Source organism: Danio rerio, chromosome 5 (assembly GCF_052040795.2).
Source record: "Danio rerio strain M-AB ecotype USA chromosome 5, GRCz13ab, whole genome shotgun sequence".
Taxonomy (NCBI): Eukaryota; Metazoa; Chordata; class Actinopteri; order Cypriniformes; family Danionidae; genus Danio; species Danio rerio.
The window spans coordinates 15,152,309-15,167,720 of NC_141025.1; the positions used below are offsets into that span (position 1 = coordinate 15,152,309).

Genomic DNA, 15,412 nt, shown 5'->3' on the forward strand with positions numbered 1-15,412 from the left:
AAAAGGCTGTTACTCCGTTTCACGGCGCATGAGCGGCGCGTATTTTGTCGGCGTGCATGCAAACAACCAACGCGGGAATGGTTTTCTGCGCGCATGCGTCAGTTTGCTTTCACCAGCATTCAGCATTGAACCAGCACTAAGGGGGAGAGACAATGAATCAGCTACGTCAGTAACACCAACAATAATTTAGTGGTTGCATTTTATTTATTTAAACTTTGGGGATTTATAAGTACATTTAAATCAATAATGTCAACAGCAAAATTATATTGGGGTGGCCCCAGGGGTGGCCGTGGCCACCCCTGGCCACCCCTTGGGGGCGCCCCTGCCACAGTATGCCACAAGGGAAACGATCAAATGCCTTCTCAAAGTCCACAAAACACATGTGGACTGGTTAGGCATACTCCCATGAACACTTGATCACCCTGGTGAGGGTATAGAGCTGGTCCACTGTACCACGGCCTGGACGCAAACTGCATTGTTCCTTCTGGATCTTAGGTTCAACCATTGGCCGGATCCTCCTCTCCAGTACCCTGGCATAGACTTTCCCCAGGAGGCTGAGTGTGATCCCCTTATAGTTGAAGCACACCTTCCGGTCCCCCTTTTTAAAAATGGGAACCTCCACCCCAGTTGTGCAGTCCAGAGGTACTGTCCCTGACCTCCATGCGATGTTGTAAAGACGTGTCAGCCACGACAGCCCCACAACATTCAGAGACCTATCTCATCCACAACCGCTGCTTTGCCACTGCGGAGCTTATGTATATAAATATATATTTTACAGTTCTGTCTGGTTCTTGAATCTGATTGGCTGATATCTGCAAAATCACCCGTTTTGTCATAACTTTAGACATTATGCTAGAGGATCATTCAAACACTAGCTCTAAAGTGACGTTGTTGAATTGATGTGAATAAATGGTGGAAGAAAGTAGTCCCGCTTACAAAAGAACTATTCGATTGGCTGGTGTTTGATTTTCTTTTTTACATACACGATTATGCCGTTGAACTGTTGTATAAACACAATATCACACTTTACAATTAAATTCATTCATTTTCTTTTCTGCTTAATTCCTTTATTAATCTGGGGTCTAAATGAACCGCTAAATTAATGCAGCAAGTTATACGCAGCGAATGCACTTCCAGCTGCAACCTATCACTGGGAAACACCCATACACACACATACACTACATCCAACTTAGTTTATTAAGCTCACCTTTAGTTTGGATTGTACCTGGAGGAAACCCACGCCAACACTGGGAGAACATGCAAACTCCACACAGAAATGCCAACTGGTCCCGCCAGGACTTGAACCAGCAACCTTCTTGATGTGAGGCGATCGTGCTAACCACTGAGCCACCATGTCGTCCTGAAAATAATAATTTAATTACTCAAAAATTTAGTTTATGTTGACTGATTCTGCAATTGAATCTGAAAGTCTGAAAATATAATGTAAAAAGCAGATTTGACAAAGTAAAGTCTTCTGTGATCATCAAATCAGTGAGCTGAGTCAATAAATAAGCGTTTCATCACAATTTCTGATTTTTATTTTTTATTTTTCCATAGTTCAGAACATAAAACAGTATTGTGGATCTTTCCACATACACTATGTATTCACATAATACACCATACACTACAAGGAGAGAGACCAAACAAAAGATAACACTTTTTACATACTGCATACTCAACATGTAAAATAGAACCAAGAACAATCTTCAACTCAAAGGAATGTAGCTGCCAGTTTTTTTTTTCTTTCTTTATCCTCTTTAGACATTTTGATGTAGAAAACTGGGCATGATTGATACTCTTAAAAGGTGAGTGCTGATAAATGGGGCAGATTAGTGTGTGTATGTGAGAAAGTGTTGTGTTTGTGTGTGTTTGTATGTGACAGTGTTGCCGAAAGGCAGATGTGGGTAAATAAAAAGAACGAGTATATTCAAACATAAATGAGCGAAAACGCATCTCTGGGCAGTTCAGCGAGCACCAGAATATTAAAATAACAGTCTATTCACATCAAAAGCATGAGAGTACCTATTCCTCTACCTGCCATCATGATCTTCAAGTACCATCATATAAGGTGAGAGCTAAAAAGAGAAACTGGATCAGTTGGAGTGCTTTTAGTTATTGTGATCATCTGAAATTACTAAGTAAATCATTTTGAAATGATCAGCACCATATGTACGTTTCCTCTCAAAACAAGTTCACATGTCAATTTAAGAGCTCAAAGAACTGCAACAGTGTTTGCCAAGAGTCATTTCCACAGTGAACTCTAGGGGGTAGCACCATGGTTCAAAAGCCATTTGAATAAAACTCTGCTGGGCTTCAAGAGTACTCTTGAAACGCCGCTATTTAAACTTCAGGGGAAAGTCTTGTATCTCCAAGAACAAGTGACAGTCGAGGATAACAACGTCAGTGCAGACTCAGAGTTCTTTCAGACTCACCCCATGCAATATTTCATGAAATAAAAAGAAGCATTACATGAGTAAAGCCACCTAGACTTCTGAACTGAAAGCGGTCACGATTCAAACTGCAAGGTATTCTTTCCCGTCTATGGCCAAATTCATGTTAAAAAAAAGATCTTCCAATCCCTTTGAGAAATTATGTAAGTCCTGAATCCTTATGAACTGTATTGGTCAACATGGTCACATTCTTTGTTCTCCATTTGTTAATGGTTTATAAATGTGGATCAGATGCAGGAAAAGGAAGCCGGTGACAATGGTAGCACAGAGGTATTGGTGTAAGTACAGTACTCACAATAGGAAGGACAGCAGTATCTTGAGTTGCCACAAAGCATCCTGCTTTGCGGTCTGTTGTTGACGGCTTGACATACAGACAACTAAAAATTCAGGAATCATTCATGATTAGGCCATCATCCCTCACCAGTTAAATTATCTTACCTAAATATTTAACTATTTACATTTCTATCTCTCCCAATAAAATTCCATTAAAACAAAAACTAGGCTTCAAGTTGTCAATAATCCGTTCTCATTTTTTTTTCCATCGTCCTCATTAAAATCAAGATAAAAAGTGCTTTTTATAAAATCCTCTCTTCAATATTTACAATTTTTCTAAAATGAACAAACCAAAAAAAAAAAAGAAAGAAAGACAGCAATCACAATAACAATAATCATCATCATTATCATATAATAAATAATAATTACGAGTGTGGATGTAGGCAGCGAGCCTGCAGTATGTAGCGACCGTGTGTTTGTAGCATGTTGTGGGACCAGTGTCTGTACAACATGAGGTAAAGAGCTTTAGGACCACTTAATGAGCACCAGAATCTGTCCTCTGTGAGTGTCAAGCATCTTACAGCCCTGTGTAAACCAGTGGCAGCCCTGCATTGCTCCCTGTACATAGCTCACAGACAGGCATCACATACATTCTGACCGGTGTGGGTGCTTGTTTTGGAATCCAAACACGCACACACTCACACGCGTACACACATAAAACAGGGCTGAAACTATACAATGCCATTCAGCACCATGAATTCCAGGTGTGGGTGATCTCTGAGGGCAAGAGGAGAGAAAGAGGAATGCTTACAACAATGAGCAGGGGGGCAACTTTACAGGAGTATAGACTCATAGTAGCACCAACTCCAAAAAAATGTGCTCTGTCCATTAGGCTGGCGAGTTTAACCAGCAGTGGGTGGGAATAGATCCCCAAAATAATAACTTTATCAGTCATACGGGTATATCAGGACATGGAAGACATGTTCAGTTTACACAGGGCCAGCGATTTAGAGAATCCCATTCAAGCACCTTATGCACCTACAAGTCACTACGTTTATTATCTCAAAGTCCTACAGTGATCTGAACATATCTAGGGTGATTTAAGCAGAGACTGCAGAATTCCAATACAAACTAAGTGATGGTTTTAGAACTCCCTGTTTGAGCTGAGTCTGGACTGTCTACATGGAAATCACAAGCTTAAAACCTGTGGTGGGTTGCCTTGCAGCTTTTTAGGGCAGCTCTATTAAGGTGAATATTTGCTATCACTATCAGCACCTTAAAGAAGTTTGTTTACATGGTGTCCCATGGGTAAAGAAGAATGGCTGCAAATGAGTCAGCACCAATCAGATGACATGATGGAAGGCTAAGCCAATTACAAGGACTTTGAGGTCCCCATCACTGAACATGACTGACATCTGCTGCTAAAGAGCACCCAGGTCCAGCACCTGCCTCGATATTGTGAGGGCAAAATCAGAGACACTTGAGACTGAAAAAAGCACCATTTGAAGGGATGAGAGACTTTCCTTAGAGTGGCACCAAACAGAAAGGCCTAAGCTGGCGTCAGGTCCTCTCTTTCTTGGTCACATGTTCAGTGACTAGCACAATGAGCAAATACTCTATATAGAGTTGCTTTCATGCAGTCACATAAATGTGACTCGCGATGATGTGAAGGTGCATCATTAATCGAGAGGCTGGAGAGGCGAAAAGCGCAACGAAAATGCTGATTAGCTTGTTCTCGTTTTCATAGAGATCAAGCGAGAATGAAGAAAGGAAGTCCCTCTTAGTAAGAGGACGAAAAATCATAACGTTAAAAACAATGATAAAAAAACAATAACATTAAAATAAAAATAGTCATCTTCATAATATAATAACAATACCTGTAATATCAACATTAACAGTAACAATAGCAAATGTAATAATATTGATAATAGAGCAATAATTAGGATCATCAAATTCACTTAAGGAGGGGTAGCTATGGAAGTCCCTCCCACGTTGGAGAGAGAAAGAGCACCATAGACAGCGTGTCCGTTTGGGGAACTCCCAAACTGCTGCCAAAATTTGAGGTAAAAGAAATAAAAGTGAAAAAAGTGCCCCTTCCTCTATTCTCCCTCTCTTTCAGTGGCCTGACAGAGGTGTTGGAGCTAGAAGAAGGGAAGCAAATGGTAAAGGAGTAAGATTTATGACCCTTATCATTTCTGTTCCCATCTCTGGCTCCAGGGGGCAACAGTCTACAAGAGTTCACACAAATCGACTGTAAGGACCAGTGAGGTGTGTGGACGGGTAAGGTGAAACTGTGACTATGGTGGTGCTATGCTGTGTTGGGGCCATCCGTGTCACTACACCCTCCCGTTTGTCCTTAGTTTGTCCAGGGGACGGGCTTGCTGACCCAGCCGCCCATTTGCGCTTTTTCCCGTAGGCCTTGATTTCTTCCTGTGAGAGACCCAAAAGAGCAGCTTCTTGTTGCCGTTGTCGCGCTCGCTCTGCCAGGATTTTCATCTTGGATTCCCACAAAGCCAGACCATGGCAGGGCTGGTTCAGGTTCTTGTGCTGGTAGAAGACCAGGGATATGCGGCTTGGGTGAGTGCGGTCAGGCTTTTTAAGCGGTGTGGTGGCATGGAGTTCTCGACGGGCACACTCAATCAAGACACAACCATGAGCAGGTGCAACTGCTACTCCTCCGATGTTGGGATCCAAGAAGTTGTGTTCACTGTCCGACCAAACCTCGTCCTCTTCAGGATCTCGTTCACTTTGTGTCTCTGCTCCACTGTCCCAACATGCCTGGCCGTCCGACCTTTGCAGTGCATCGGGAAACAATCGGCCCTCAGGAGCTGGGGATGGCGTGCTACCTGCTGCTGACCCACCACCAGACTTCCAGGCTTTCTCCTGGAGTCCAAGGGGTGCTGAGCCACAATTTACACCTGCCTGGGAAAGCATGTTATCAGGGTAAGCACCAGCAGGGTTGCCTTGCCTGATAACACCAGCACCATAACCCATGGGACCATAGGGACCCCATGCTTTAGGTTGTGGACTAGGGGCAGGACTTCCCCACTGCCTTGGGGTGGACGGGTGTGGAGAGGGTGCAGGTGATAGACCTGCTTTTAGGGATGGGGACGGAGATGGGGCAGGAGATGCCATTGGAGTGTTTGGGCAGGAATAGGAATTCCACTGTTGCTGCTGTGGATATTGAGGGTGTTCGTGTTGGTGTTGCTGGTGGAGCCTCTGCTTATCTGGTGTGAAGGGTGAATTATTTGAGGCCGCTCTGATGTTTCCATCCCAGCCTTTAGGTACTAGACTGCCGTTTGGTTTGTGCCCATGCCATCCTTCAGGTGTTGGTGTTGTACTAGGAGTGGTCGGGCAGCTCTGCGCTTGACCATCTGATCTTGCTTCATACAATGGTACATCCATGGGCTCCTGCTTGACTATGGGTTTTGAGCGGTGTGTCTGCTCAAGAGACATAGATGGAGTACGACACTGCGAAATATCAGAGGGTTGTGGGTAGCCTTGAATGGATGCATCAGCCATTTGTGCCTGAGACTGTCCATGATGGGTGGGATAGGCCTGTGCCAGATTGGCTTGGAGACACTGAACATCCGGCTTCTGTTCAAATGCTTGGGCAGAGGGTTCTCCGTTTTTGGGCCAGGCTCCTTTATCATATCTCAAGAGCTCAGGAGAGAAAAGTGCACTGGAAGGGTAGTTGTAATAACCATATCGTATATCTTGGAGGTTAGGGTGAAAGCCATTGATGGGGTTCTGTGCAGGAGGATGACTGTTGCCAGGGATGCGACCTCTTGCATAGTTCCCAGGGTAGGAGAACGAACTGTTCATGTTATGGGGATCAGGGTTTGTCTTGCCATTCCCTAGTGCTTGGTAACCATGTATGGCTCCATTGAAGGGCTGGAAGTGGTCGACAGGCTCTTTTTTAATTGTTGGTTTCACCTCCTGTTTTGGAATAGCTACAAAACAAAAAACAAAACAGTATATTAAAACATTTAGTTCATAGTTAGTTCAAAACTTTATTGCAAAAACAAATTCCATTTTTAATGTCAGCCCAATGTCCAAAGACCACATCTCTACAACGCCCCCACTTTAGGTAGATTACTCCCTTTGTTCAGAATTGTATATCTGCTGCTTATCATATGAGTGAAAATGATTTAACCAGTAACCTTTATTGCCTTGCTGAATGTGAGGTGACTCTGCATGGCGAATCTCCATCTTGACGGTCTTCTCTGGAGTTTCTGCTAGCTGCAATTTCCTGTTCTTTTTCTCTGATGCAGCCTTTTTGGCCTCCAACCGACGCTGGCGGCATGATTTTGCAGGTTCTGGAAGTTTTCTAACCTCTCGACGGAAGTTAGCGAGCACCTGGATGGCTCCTGTCTGCATTTTGAGACGCTGGTTCTCCTCACTACCAAACTCGTCGGTTGTAGCGAGCTTGTAGAGCGGAAGCACGTGCAGCTGCTCATCTTCTGGGATTGTGCCCACTGTACGATTGTCCTCTTTCGTGAGAGTGCACACCTATGAGAAGGAAAAAAATGAGGAAGTGGGAGGCTAAAGTAACTACTTCAACCATTCTGATATCTAACATCTAATGCACACAACAATGTTCCCAAAAACATCCAAACTCGACAAGTTAATCATTTAGTGAATTACATTCATTTGAACAGGAATAATTTATGTATTACAGCTGACATTGTCATGCAGTGATCACAGCACATCCTTGCATAATTTTGTGTGTGTAAAGAAAAACACCTGCTCTTTATTAAATCAAAATATTTTCAAATGGCACCACAGAGAAAATATGTAACTCTACATAGCCACATTGTTTATGCAAATGCATGTCCACAGTAACTTACCACAGTGCAGCCATTGTGGAGGTTATGCTGGTCTTTGTGAGCGTGGGCACAGAAATCCATGCATGCAGTGATTCCTGAAAATGGACGTCCTTCCTTCAATCCCAACCGACAGTCTGAAGCAACATCCTCATGTAAACACTAAATAAAACAGAAAAAAATCCATTTTCAGTATTTGTTCAGAATCCATTATCCACTATATATTTATATTGTATTCAAACATTATAATTATAAGCATCTTAATTACTTGAAACCACACCAAACCTTTAAGTCAACATTCCAATTCCTTTATTTGAAGAGCCCCTATAATGAGTTTTTAAAGATGACATTCCATGCAGTGTGTAACACAGCTCTAAGTAAATGAAATATCCAGCTGAGGTTTAAATCTGAAATGTGTGGACAGTGTTTAAAACTATTGATTCTTTAACAAAAAAGTTGACTCAGAGTTGAATAAATAAATCATGTTGGGTTTAAATCTTTTGCTTGAATGCTTCAACGTTAATACGGTATATCATCAAATATGAAGTGGTGGTTCCGGTGAAATGTGAACGCGCCTTTCACTTCAGACACTATGACGAACACTGACAGATGGAGATTCGGCCGCGGGGAATAAAGGGTTAAAGTTCATTTTCACAACAACACCACAGTATAGCCAACCGTGTGCTGTTTGTTCCTGTCTTTTTTCTGATGAGTGGCGGGATCATCCCAGCTGTTTGCAATTAGAGGAAGTAGCAGCAGAGACTATTATGTGTGGGGCTTTGTCTGGTATTGTCAGGGACTTTGTCGGTAACTGTTACAATTCATATGGACCAATTTCTTCTTCCTCCGGATCATAACATGTAACTGTAATTAAAATTGTTGCCTTGTTTTGTGTAGTTTGCAAAATGTGTATTTATTTGTGTGTTGTAACTTGTAATCACCCCGCACGGCTTGTAATCATTTAATCAATCATTCATTCATTCATTCATTCATTCATTCTCTTTTCGGCTTGGTCCCTTCATTAATCCAGGGTCGCCACAGCAGAATAAACCGTCAACTTATCCAGCACGTTTTACGCAGCGCATGCCCTTCCAGCTGCAACCCATCCCTGGGGAAGGCTAGTAATCACTTATCTATTATAGATCAGTGCTCAGGTTAAACCTTTATGGGCTATGTCTTCTTGAAAACGCAACATGTACTTTTTCCTTTACCGCTTTAAAATTTGTTCGCAATCTTTGCTATATCCACCTTTAGCTGTTCCTCACATTCGCGGCACGGCCAATTTTCAAAATAGTTCCACTTTTTTCACTGTGTGGATTAATACTGAATGTGTTAGGGTTAAGAGTAGAGTAATATTCTGGTGTTTCTGCATTTCTTTATTGCAGGGGTGGCCAAGCCTGTTCTTGGAGAGCCACCTTCCAGCAGATTTCAGTTACTACCCATATCAAACACACCGGAACCAAATAATTAGGACCTGAATACCATGTGATAATTACAGGCAGGTGTGTTTGATATGGGTTGCAACTGAAATCTGCAGGAAGGTGGCTCTCCAGGAACAGGCTTGACCACCCCTGCATTCCTGCATTGGCCTCTCACATACACTGTGTGCTACTTCATAGCCGTGTTGGGCATTTCTCTGTCTTGTGCTGAACCCAGTCGACCAATCACAACAGAATAGGTCATCAGACCAATCACAAATTAGTTTCGTGCTAAGGATGGGTTTGGGAACAAAATAATTCCTGAACAAATCATGTGGCAGTCGTTAGGATAATGAGGTAAAAATTCATGCATATTATAAGACAATCAAAGTGTTTTTTGACCTTGCATGCAAATCAGCCTGTTGTTGGAGACCCCCAAACCAAAAGATGATCTCTTATAATGCGAAATAGGGGCTCCTTGATGTGCCTGAATGGTATAAAATCAGTTTAATGACTACACTGACTACTTCTAATAATAAAACAAACCTGGTTGCTGTAGGCCTGGGGAGCTAGCTTCTTATACAGAGGGGCCACATGTGTGGCCAAAGCTTGGAAGTTATCCCTGAGATTGTCCTCCTATACAAAAAAAATAAAAAAATGTAAATAGCATGTACAGTAAATGGTTGTGTTCGCATAGTAAAGGGTTGTGACTGGCAAATTTATCGACTAACATTCTGTTCAAGCAACAGCTTAGTTCACACTGCACAACTTTAGTCCCAATTATTCACTTACAGACAGGTTTTGTGAAATTGCTGGCAAATGCCTGAAATCTGAGCCAAATTGGTGCTCGTTAAAATAAGTGAGAGTCACAAAGAGTGAATTATTAAAGATATGATCAGAAAGAATTGCTTACGTGTCACTGACACCTGTGAAATATTTGGCATGCTAAACAGCTGAACCTGTCTGTGTGAAAAAAGTTCTGATGGAAAAACACAATGCACACTACAGCCAATAAGAGAGCAAGATACAGCGCAGCAGGGAGTTCAGAGAGGAGTTAAAAACCACACTTTCAGGAATCATGGCTTGATTTTCTTCATGGTCTTTTTGTACCAAATTAATAAAGGAAATTTTGGCAAAGGGTGACGGTTAAGCTTATTAGCTGCATTTTTTTAAATCATGCAGTGTGAACTCGGCATAACATAAATTAAACCGATAACCAAAGTCAGAAACTCAAACAGGTTTGAAACATGTGAAGGGTGCATAAGTTGAACTATCCCATTAAACAGCACAATGTTATTTATCTGTCAATTCACAACAACAGAAACTCATATCTCATTCAGTAACCAAAAACATGCTATATTTAACTATATATCATTAATTACTTAATATAGTTTGGAATGGTTCCCTTCACATTTCAATATATATTTTTAGGTAGTTAGGGTGATGTGAAATTATATTTGGGTATTTTTTTAGTTTATATAAAAAATAAATAGAAAAAAAAAATGTTAGTAAAATCAAAGTATGCCTTTATTTATATTTAACTAACCTCTTTGGGGTGCTCTCCCTGCAGTCTGAACTTACGAGGGACCTTGCTTCGAGCATACTTGCATCCATTGAAATACATGCTCCAGGAACAGCCAAAAGAGAATGAAGCTCCACAGGTCTCTGGGTCCTTCCCTTGACATGCACAGGTTCGACTGGAAAATGCATCCAACATGGATTTAATTAGTGGTCACAATTAATGGATTCAATGAGTTGATCTGACAAACTGAGAATTGAAGGGGTAAAGAAACGTGATTTAGGTGTTTTTGAACATGGCATGGTTGTTGGTGACAACAGCTAGACTGTATTTTAAAATGCTTCAAAATCAACCGGAATATTGACATGCACAGATCAATAGGGTTTACAGAAAATCTGAAAATGGAAAACTATCTAATGAAGATCAGTTCTGTGGGCAAAAAAATGTCTTGTTGATGCCAGACGGAAAAGGAGAGTGGACAAACTTGTTTGAGGTGATAGACAAGGCAGAAGTAACTCAAATATCTGCAGATCAGCATTATTCAATGCACACAATTCTGTTCATCTTTATTTCTATGGCGCTTTTACGATATAGAGCGTGTCAAAGCAGCCTAACAGAAGTTCTAGTAAATTGAACCTGCATCACTCCAGTTTTCAGAGTTGTAGTTTAGTTTAGTTTAGTTCAGTGTGGTTTAAATGTCACTGCTGAAAGTCCAAACACTGAAGAGCAAATCCATTGATGCGCAGCTCCACAAGTTCCAAACCAAGCAAGCCAGTGGTGGCGAGGAAAAAACTTCACCAGTTGACGAAAGTAAAGGAAACACAACATATCCTACTTTGAAGTAGATGATCTTTAGCAGCAGAAGACCACACAGTGTGCCATTCCTATCAGTAACATCCCGTGATGGCTATTTCCAGCAGAATTGATTGAATTACATCTTTTGAATGTGGATTCTTGAATATGACACTGAGTTCATCAAACTCACATGGCCTCGCTGGTACCAGATCTCAATCCAACAGAGCACTTTTGCAGTGTGTTGAAACATGATATTTGTATCAGGAATGTGCAAACATCTCATTTGCATGCGTTATGGTCAGCACTGACGTAAATTTCTGAAGAATATTTTCAGTACCTTGTTGAATCTAAGCCATGAAGATTAAGTTCCTCAAAGTTGTTGGCGTGTGTCATTTCATGCTTTTTATTATTTAACCTTCAAGGACACATATCTATTGTGTTCAAAACTTACTCTTCATTGAGTCCACAGCGACGGCTGGTGGGATTGCCATATTTGGTGATGGTTTCTGTGACTTCTCTGTACAGTTTATCTCCCAGAGCACGGGGCACACCTTCCCAGGCCAGGATGACAACAACGATGACAGTGTTGGCACAGTGGTGCCCAGGCCGTTGCTTCACAACGCACAACACTTTCTCCTTTTCACTGCTGCGACGTAACACCTATGAAGAGAACATTACAGTCTATAATGACAAAGGTATATGAGTGATCTTAAGGGTGCAGTATGCAAGTTTGACACTAAGTGGTTGATCTAGGCATTGCACCCCTGGATCAAAACAAATGCAAGTGCAGGTTGCCAGATTGAGGACGAGCAAGTAATTTAAACAGTGTTCTAAATAAAAGCAACAGCACTTGATAGAATAAATATTTTTCATATTAAAAGTTTTTGTAACTAACACCTCGAATTTATAGAAACGGCTTCTATCTCTCACAGGTGAACAACAGAAAACTTACAATGATCACCTCAGGTACACCTCATGTGCTTTATGTAGTGTTAAATGCTAATAATGAGAGTTAAATGCTAATAATGCGAGCTTGTATTTTGTTTAACATGACATTTATTGTCATATACTAAAAACCAGGGGAGCCAGCAGGATTTTTTTTATTTCTAGGTACGCACAAATCCAGCATCCTCTCCCACTCATGTCAAGAAACACTGATGCTTACTGTAAAAGGCTACATTATTTAAGGGCATACGTTACGACATAATTCGCTTCCTTTTTCATTTTAATGAAATAAAAGCACATCAGCTTCAAGGAAAAATCAAACGATCAATACATAGCTAATCTTTAAAATTATGACACATTAAAACATTTGCAAATATATGACAGATATAAACTGAACCCTACATCTGCCTAATTATGAAGAACTTGAGCTTGATTATTCATCTGATCAGTCAGGTAAGCACTCGGCTAGCTGATTTTAAATATATGTCAATTGCAAACTTACCCACTTAGCAATAGGACATCCCTGAGAGCTCTTTCCTTCTCGCCCTGTGTAAACCACCTTTTCAATGCGAACGGCTTCCCCCTTCTCCCCATACCTATAAACATGAGGGACAGAACTTGAGCAACACACTCAAATTGCAAAGTTTACATGACATGTACTTGGTCAACAATTGCTTGTCTTCTCAAATAAAACTAGCATGACTAGCATGTGGTAAGTATAAGTGCCTGTTCAGTTATAACTATACAGTCCGGCGGAGAAGCCTGAAAGATCCACAGGGGTGGGCTAAGAGGTCAAAGGCCACAAAAGGGTCAGTCTTAGGCTTAAGAAGGCTATAGTCACTGTCTGACAGACAAACAAAGGGGAGGTTCTTCCTTTACCCACCAGCTCCCCCTTTATCTCTCAGGAGATGACACAGGCTATAGAAACACAAGAACTTTACCCCCAAATCGCTCTCTAATAAAGCAATGAGAGTGGACAAGTGTAACAGAGGTCCGCAAAGGTGGAGATACCCTGTCCAAACGGGTCAAGGCTTCTGTGTGCTTATAGGGGAAAGGTGGGGGCAAAACCCTGTGGAGCTGTTTATATCCTTTCTCACATCCAACTAATCACAGGATCAAGAAATACCCAGTAAATATTGTTTTTAACCTTGATTTACTTCAAATTCGATTGGAGATTTTGAACATACAGACCCTAAATGCCATCACTGCTGTAAAACAATGATGTTACCTTCAAAAAGCTATAGCATAGTCGTTGCTTAAATCTTTAATATGCTTCTTTAATTTATGCCCCAACCTTCTCACTTTAGCTCATGCTTCAATTCTACTTTAATTTCCTTTGAATTCTTTCTCTCATCCCTTAAGTTTCATTGTCTCTGTCTCCTTGTCTTTCCCTTATGTGGATCTGCTGATGCCAATATTTCCTGTTACTCCTGTTGGATTCTGGGTCAGGAATACCCTGGGGACAAGATCATAGAGAAGGAAGGTGGGAGGAAGGGGTGAAGGGAGAGCAAACTGCAGAAAAAAAGAGATGCTTATCCTCAGCTGGTTAAGAAACTGTTGCCAGGATCCAACCGTTAGAGATTTCAAACAACTCTTGCAGAACAATGACAGGGTCACTATGGAACTCTTAAAGCAAATGACGTGGGGTCAGCAGTACTCTTCTCTTAAGCAACCTTCAATTTTAAACAAGAAAAATGTAATTCAATCTATAAATGGAAATTAATTTAGTTTAACTGATATTTCTCTTTATAGGTGTATGAGAAAACTCTCCATCTACTATTTTGGTAATGTTACATAAAAAGGGCGGTAGAGAAAAGGCAGATGTTAAATTAAATGCAGGCATGATGACCTTTTAGTTCAACCTTAAAAATGTTCTCCAGGTAATGATATTGTTTTTAAAGAAAGCAAGAAGCATTGAGTTATTTTCTGACTTCCCAAAAATAAACCCTTTCAGAGTAGGATTGTAATGTACTGTATGTTCCCACATTAACCTTTCATGTGTTGTAGGTTGAAATGTTCACAACAAAAATTGTCGAAGGAGGTCATTATGGATTGCATTCATTTGTTTTCCTCCAGCTTAGTCCCTTAATTCATCAGGGGTCACCACAGCGGAATAAACCGCCAACTTATCCACCTGGAACCCTGTACTGGGAAACACCCATATACACTCACACACTATGGTCAATTTTGTTTATTCAATTCACCTCTAGTGCACGTTTTTGGACTGTGGAGGAAACCGTAGCACCCAGTTAAAACCCACACAAACACGGGGTAAACATGCTAACTCACCCAGAAATGCCAACTGACCCAGCCGGGATTACGAACCAGCAACCTTTTTGCTATGAGGTAACAGTGCTAATCACTGAGCCATCATGTCGCCATTATGAATTGCAATTTGAGTCAATTATTATTTTGAAATCTGCTTGGCATCTCACCTATCTTCCATCAGTTGTCTGACTGAAGGTATATCTCGTCCAGATCCCAAATGATTGTAATATGGACCTTCATCCTTTTCAAGGACTTGGTCTAAGGGAGTCAGAGAGAAAAAAAGAATGCAGGTTAAAGCATTGACACACTCTTATACAATAATGGGCTAATTTAGACTGCTGATGTGTAATGATTGATAGTATGAATCAGTCGTGTGTGGGCTACCAAAAAAAAAAAGAAATGTACGAAGAGCTGTTCTGTAAAAGAGGCAATCTAAGGTCACATTCTGCTCAGGGTGTATTTAGGGATATAAGCATGACTGAAGTAAGGAAATTCTTCGTGGGAACTTCCTACACAAGTCTAAAAAATAATCATCTACTAGCTGCTATCCACCTATACTAACATTATGACCACATAGAGACTATCAAACGACACCGGGTGTTCCCTGTGGCATTGACAGAATTATATAAGGCAGGGATGTCCAGACTCTGTCGTGGAGGCCTGGTGTCCTGCAAAGTTTAGTTCCAACCCCAATCAGACACACCTGGGCTAGCTAATCAAGCTCTTACTAGGCATTCTAGAAACCTCCTTGCAGGTGTGTTGAAGCAAGTTGGAGCTAAAATCTGCAGGACACTGGCCCTCCAGGACAGAGTTTGGACACCCCTGATATAAGGATTGACTATGGAACCCTTCCTTCTTTTGTCCATTTTTCTTAGTACCAGTCAAGCTCCAACAAGTGTTTGGCAGTTTACTACACTT

The 15,412-nt window shown here is 41.3% G+C and overlaps 1 protein-coding gene across 4 annotated transcripts in view; it reads right to left on the reverse strand.

Annotated features, from left to right (window-relative positions):
• Positions 1 to 1,520: 1,520 nt before the first annotated feature.
• Positions 1,521 to 15,412, reverse strand: part of tet3 (tet methylcytosine dioxygenase 3) — a 67,232-nt gene continuing 53,340 nt past the window's right edge. For 2 of the 4 annotated variants that reach the window (NM_001327945.1, NM_001327946.1), the window contains 8 exons: positions 14,662 to 14,752; positions 12,729 to 12,822; positions 11,733 to 11,941; positions 10,514 to 10,664; positions 9,514 to 9,603; positions 7,574 to 7,711; positions 6,887 to 7,235; positions 1,521 to 6,676 (listed from right to left, as the gene is read on the reverse strand). In NM_001327945.1, the coding sequence (NP_001314874.1) occupies positions 4,962 to 6,676; positions 6,887 to 7,235; positions 7,574 to 7,711; positions 9,514 to 9,603; positions 10,514 to 10,664; positions 11,733 to 11,941; positions 12,729 to 12,822; positions 14,662 to 14,752 (2,837 nt within the window). In that variant the 3' untranslated portion in view covers positions 1,521 to 4,961. The remainder of the gene's footprint in view (positions 6,677 to 6,886; positions 7,236 to 7,573; positions 7,712 to 9,513; positions 9,604 to 10,513; positions 10,665 to 11,732; positions 11,942 to 12,728; positions 12,823 to 14,661; positions 14,753 to 15,412) is intronic. The other 2 variants (XM_087251136.1, XM_087251135.1) reach the window with 1 other exon arrangement.